Source organism: Danio aesculapii, chromosome 11 (genome assembly GCF_903798145.1).
Source record: "Danio aesculapii chromosome 11, fDanAes4.1, whole genome shotgun sequence".
NCBI classification, from domain to species: domain Eukaryota; kingdom Metazoa; phylum Chordata; class Actinopteri; order Cypriniformes; family Danionidae; genus Danio; species Danio aesculapii.
Window position 1 is genome coordinate 18,702,347 of NC_079445.1, and position 4,441 is coordinate 18,706,787.

At 38.7% G+C, this 4,441-nt stretch overlaps 1 protein-coding gene across 2 annotated transcripts in view; it reads right to left on the minus strand.

Moving 5' to 3' along the window:
- Positions 1-1,946: 1,946 nt before the first annotated feature.
- Positions 1,947-4,441, minus strand: part of LOC130237677 (chemokine-like protein TAFA-1) — a 308,089-nt gene continuing 305,594 nt past the window's right edge. For both annotated transcript variants that reach the window (XR_008838566.1, XM_056468687.1), the window contains one exon: positions 1,947-3,493. Coding sequence is in view for 1 of the 2 variants with exons in the window: in XM_056468687.1 (XP_056324662.1) it covers positions 3,476-3,493 (18 nt within the window). In the remaining variant the exon portion in view is untranslated. The remainder of the gene's footprint in view (positions 3,494-4,441) is intronic.

Sequence of the window (4,441 nt, forward strand, 5' to 3'; positions counted from 1 at the left end):
ATGATTGTGAAGCACTTTGGGTGTATGGCCATACACAATAAATGCGCTATATAAATACAAATTACATTACATTTACATTTATATCATCTACATAATGAGAAAGACAATGTAATTATTTTGCTCATCTCGCCTTTGAAGGGAATTAACAATTTTCCCTCAACTTTTTTTCTTTTTCGGTTGTGATATTGCTCAGATTACACGTAAAACAGACACGAATGCTCCTGCCAAATTTACACTAGTTTTCCTCTATTTCTTGGGTCCAAATAGACTGAAACGGAGCCCTTTTAACATCCTCCCCAACCTCCCGCTGGCCTTCAGGTACCCATACTAGTGGATGCTGCTCTCTCGTTGGCTGCAGGTAATCGCTGACATTATTTTCAATCAGAACACATTTCACACGGCGTGATTTTGAATTGTCGACAGGATATTTAGCAATGTCAGATATCTGATGGGTGTCAGCGACTCATCAGCGATTCTTTCAAAACATATCATTGATAGTTCATACTGTGTAATTGTTACTCACGTGCAGGGTGCTAAGCTAGGCTCCCCTAAATAAGACATGGGCTCCCCTCTCATAAAATATTGACAATGTATTATTTTGACGTGCGGTTTCAGCATTGTGGAATGTGATCATGGATTATTATGTGTTAAAGTGCAAAAATATTCATTCATCCATGACGGCGATTTACACCTCACTTAAAAAGAAGATTACTACACATGCTATTCTTTTCATGAGCATCAAGGTGTGGGGGCGCTGCAGAGCAAAGTCCATTCATGTCAAAGACTGATAACCAGGTGCTTACATATGGACACTGAGACACTGCGTATTCATCTTATTCATCTCTATACGTAATGATGTATCATTGTGTTTTGTTTTACTTGCTTCATACAGTAGGCCAATACAATGTTCTTTTTTTAAATACCGTCACATTGCTTTAAACATGTTGGACAATTAAGCTGAAAGCAGAGTAAACATGACAAAACGAAAGTGTTTCTTTCATTTTCCAACTCGCGATTATGTTCTAACAGAGTGAAAAGTGAGATCCCATGACATTCTATAGGCCTTTGTAAATTAAGTAAGCAAATGCTGTCCTTGGTGCCATCATCTTCAGCTTAGAGTGAATAGAAAAATGATAGGATACATGACGAGGTTATTTATTTTGTTGTTAAGTGACACATATTCATGTTTGTTGATTTTATATAAATGAATGTACTGTATTCCTCTCACAGAAGCACTGCAGGTAAAATTAGACAACGATGTTCTGTTGTTTAGGCTGCTGTTGTTTGTGCATGTAAAAATACATTTCTCAAAAGATATTTTCAAGGGTCAAAGAAAGTTATTGATGGAAAAACAAGAGCTTTTTAGCGAGAAAGTCAACCGAAACTATCGTGATGTTTTGTTCATTTAGCCTACTTCATAATATTAGTTTAATTATATACATTTTTGTTTTATATTTATAGATATTTTGTTTTTACATTGGTGTTTAAGAACAGGGATCCTGTGTGTTTTATAGTTTACATTCAATTCATTTCAATTCAATTCAATTCACTATTATTTGTATAGCGCTTTTACAATGTAGATTGTGTCAAAGCAGCTTCACATAAAACATCATAGTAAATTGAAATGGTGTAGTTCACTTTTCAAAGTTTAAGTTCAATTTAGTTTAGCTCAGTTCAGTGTGGTTTAGTAATCACTACTGAGGTAGGTTCAAACACTGAAGAGCAAATCCATCAATGCGCAGCTCTACAGATCCCGAACCATGCAAGCTAGTGACGACAGCAGCGAGGAAAAAACTTCACCAATTGACGAAGGTGAAAAAAAAATTCAAACATCATTGTAGCAAGGGACTCTCAAGATCCCCAACCACCACCCCCCCCCCCCCGCCCTCCAAAATGTGGGATCCCCCAAAGGCCATGGTATAGTTTGAACACTGCTCACGTGAACGAGCACCGATTTGCCTGTGATCTCAAGCATTTGTCAGCGTTTTCACAAAACCTGTCGGCGAGTCAAAATCAGGGCTAAAATCATGCAGTCTGAACTCAGCATTAGAATTCAAATGGTCATCAAGATGACTGATATTATGTGAAGTGTGATGTGTTGTATATATGCAATCTTTGTTTTGGTTTCTCTGTGTCTAATAATGAATTTAGACTACTACTACTATTAGTATGTTTAGGCCAAGACCCCACGCAATCTGAGCAGACAACATATTACTTGCCTTGTATCTGCGCTAGTTCTTTGTTGACTTGATGTGTCACAGCATCTCTTTTGAATTGTACCGTCATGATCAACATAAAATGTAGTCATTTTATCTTCTGATAACCACAGGCGGTAGTAGCACAGCATTAATTTCACCAAGTAAATAGTTCTTTGAATAATCCTCAATCTTTAATAAGCCTAATTTGCATGAAAATGAGTTTGTTCGCATTGTAAATGAATGACAATGACTTAAATACCCATGACTAATTCAGCGTATTTTGTTTGTGCTGAAATGCTTTTTTCTGCAAAACTGTTTAGTGAACTTTAAAAAATATATTAGATTCATCGGAATAAGTCATCAAGCAAAAGAAAAAAAGCAGGTCTTCAATTACATTGAGAGAATATCTACTTCCACAGACAGCATTGAATTTGGGATTAATTGTACTTGTTGTCCGAGGAACAAAGACCATCAATATAGTCCCACTGAACAGGTTTATGGGCATGTTAGATCTTCATATGATATCTTTTAATATGTATCTATATGTATATATACAGAAATATATACAGTTACTTTCAATACAAAGCTCCCACGAAATACATTGAGCATGCCGACAAATAAAAAGATATCTGGCTCAAGTAGGTGTAGACGGTGAGAGGGTGAGCTTTGACCTGCGGGGGGGATTTTCCAAAACGAACAGCATGTAGACAGTAGCACTGAGTGGTAAACTCAGAAGTGGAGGGGAAACAGCAGGGCTTCACAAACTCCCAGTCTATTACCAAAGCCAGCGTGGACGACGCAATGACAGATTGATGGAGGGATGGAAAAAATCTCCTATTGATTTCCTCCTCATTTTCACAGACCAGCGCTTATCCATCATGATCCTTCATACAGTCGTTCACAGCTTATATCAGGATTGTCCGGTTTACCTAGGGAGGTAAAGTCTTCAGGTATAATTTGAAATCCAGTAAACGGCTCCTCTAAGCTGTACGAGTATAGAACCAGAGGAAGGTGGTCAGGAGAAACACAGAAAATCGACAGAAGTGGACACGACTGTTGAGTCCGCAGCATTGGGCTCATTGATCAAAACACAGATTAGCCTGCTTTATTTCTATTTTTCATATATTCCTTGGCACCGAATGAGCAAATATCGTGTATTTATCCTCCTTTATTGTTCATTCACAGGTAATCCAGTCAAACACCCCTCTGAATGAATGGTTTCGTCCGTTTTTTTGACAGAGAGAATCCACATTCACCGCCTGTGAAGGAGCTCTTTGTTAGGTCCGGGGATGAATCTGAAAACAGACACAAAGAGAGAGAAAACACACACATGCATGCTTAGAACAAAGGCCAAACGCTTGACAAAACGATTCCTTGAAGAGATTTCTGAATTGCGGGTTTTTAGGAAAGATGTGTTTGTGTATGGATGGTTCTAATTTGTATAGCACGTCTGTACCGGTAATGGAGCGATTGGCACTGCTTGTGTTAATGTGTATGTGTTCAGTTGGTCGCCCATCTGCCATCTCACATTTCTGTATGTTCCCTGTTTACACTGCGCAGTGAAAAGGGCTCAGTCGCTTTGCCAAGAGGGAAATAAGATTCTTTACTTCCTCTCTGTTTCTCCATCCCTCCTTTTTCTCTCGGTGACTTCAGGGACCCCTATTTAGTGTGTCTGGTGAGTGTGTCTTGCTCTCAATGCTACATTGTGCTTGACTCAGACCGTTATTAACGATCCGTCCTCTCGCTCCTCAGACTGGAGGAAATGCACGATAACAGCCACAGTCACTAGCGATTAGCCAAACTTATGTCAGCGCAAATCGTCTTTTGATGTGCTTCCCAGAAAGCTTGTCGCAGCACAAACATGTACCAGCACTCGCAGAATGAATGTTTAATATCAGTCTCAAACACGCCATCTATATTATGACACTGCTGCTGAGTCATCTGTCTGTCTATCATCCCATTTTTCTATATCCATTTATTAATCTGTCTTTCGCCTCTCTCTGTCTATGCATCTGTTGGTCACCATATGTCTGTCCGTCTGTCTGTCTGTCTGTCTTCTACAGATGTATGTGTGTCTGTCTGTCTGTACATTCGTATAGATCTTTTTATAATCGATTTTTCAATGAGTGCATTATCGATACATTTATCTGTCTATGGTTTATCTCTCTCTTGATCTTTTTTTACCAGTCCATCTATCCGTCTGTCTATCAATTTGTTAAACCATTTCTGTCTTCAATCAGTTA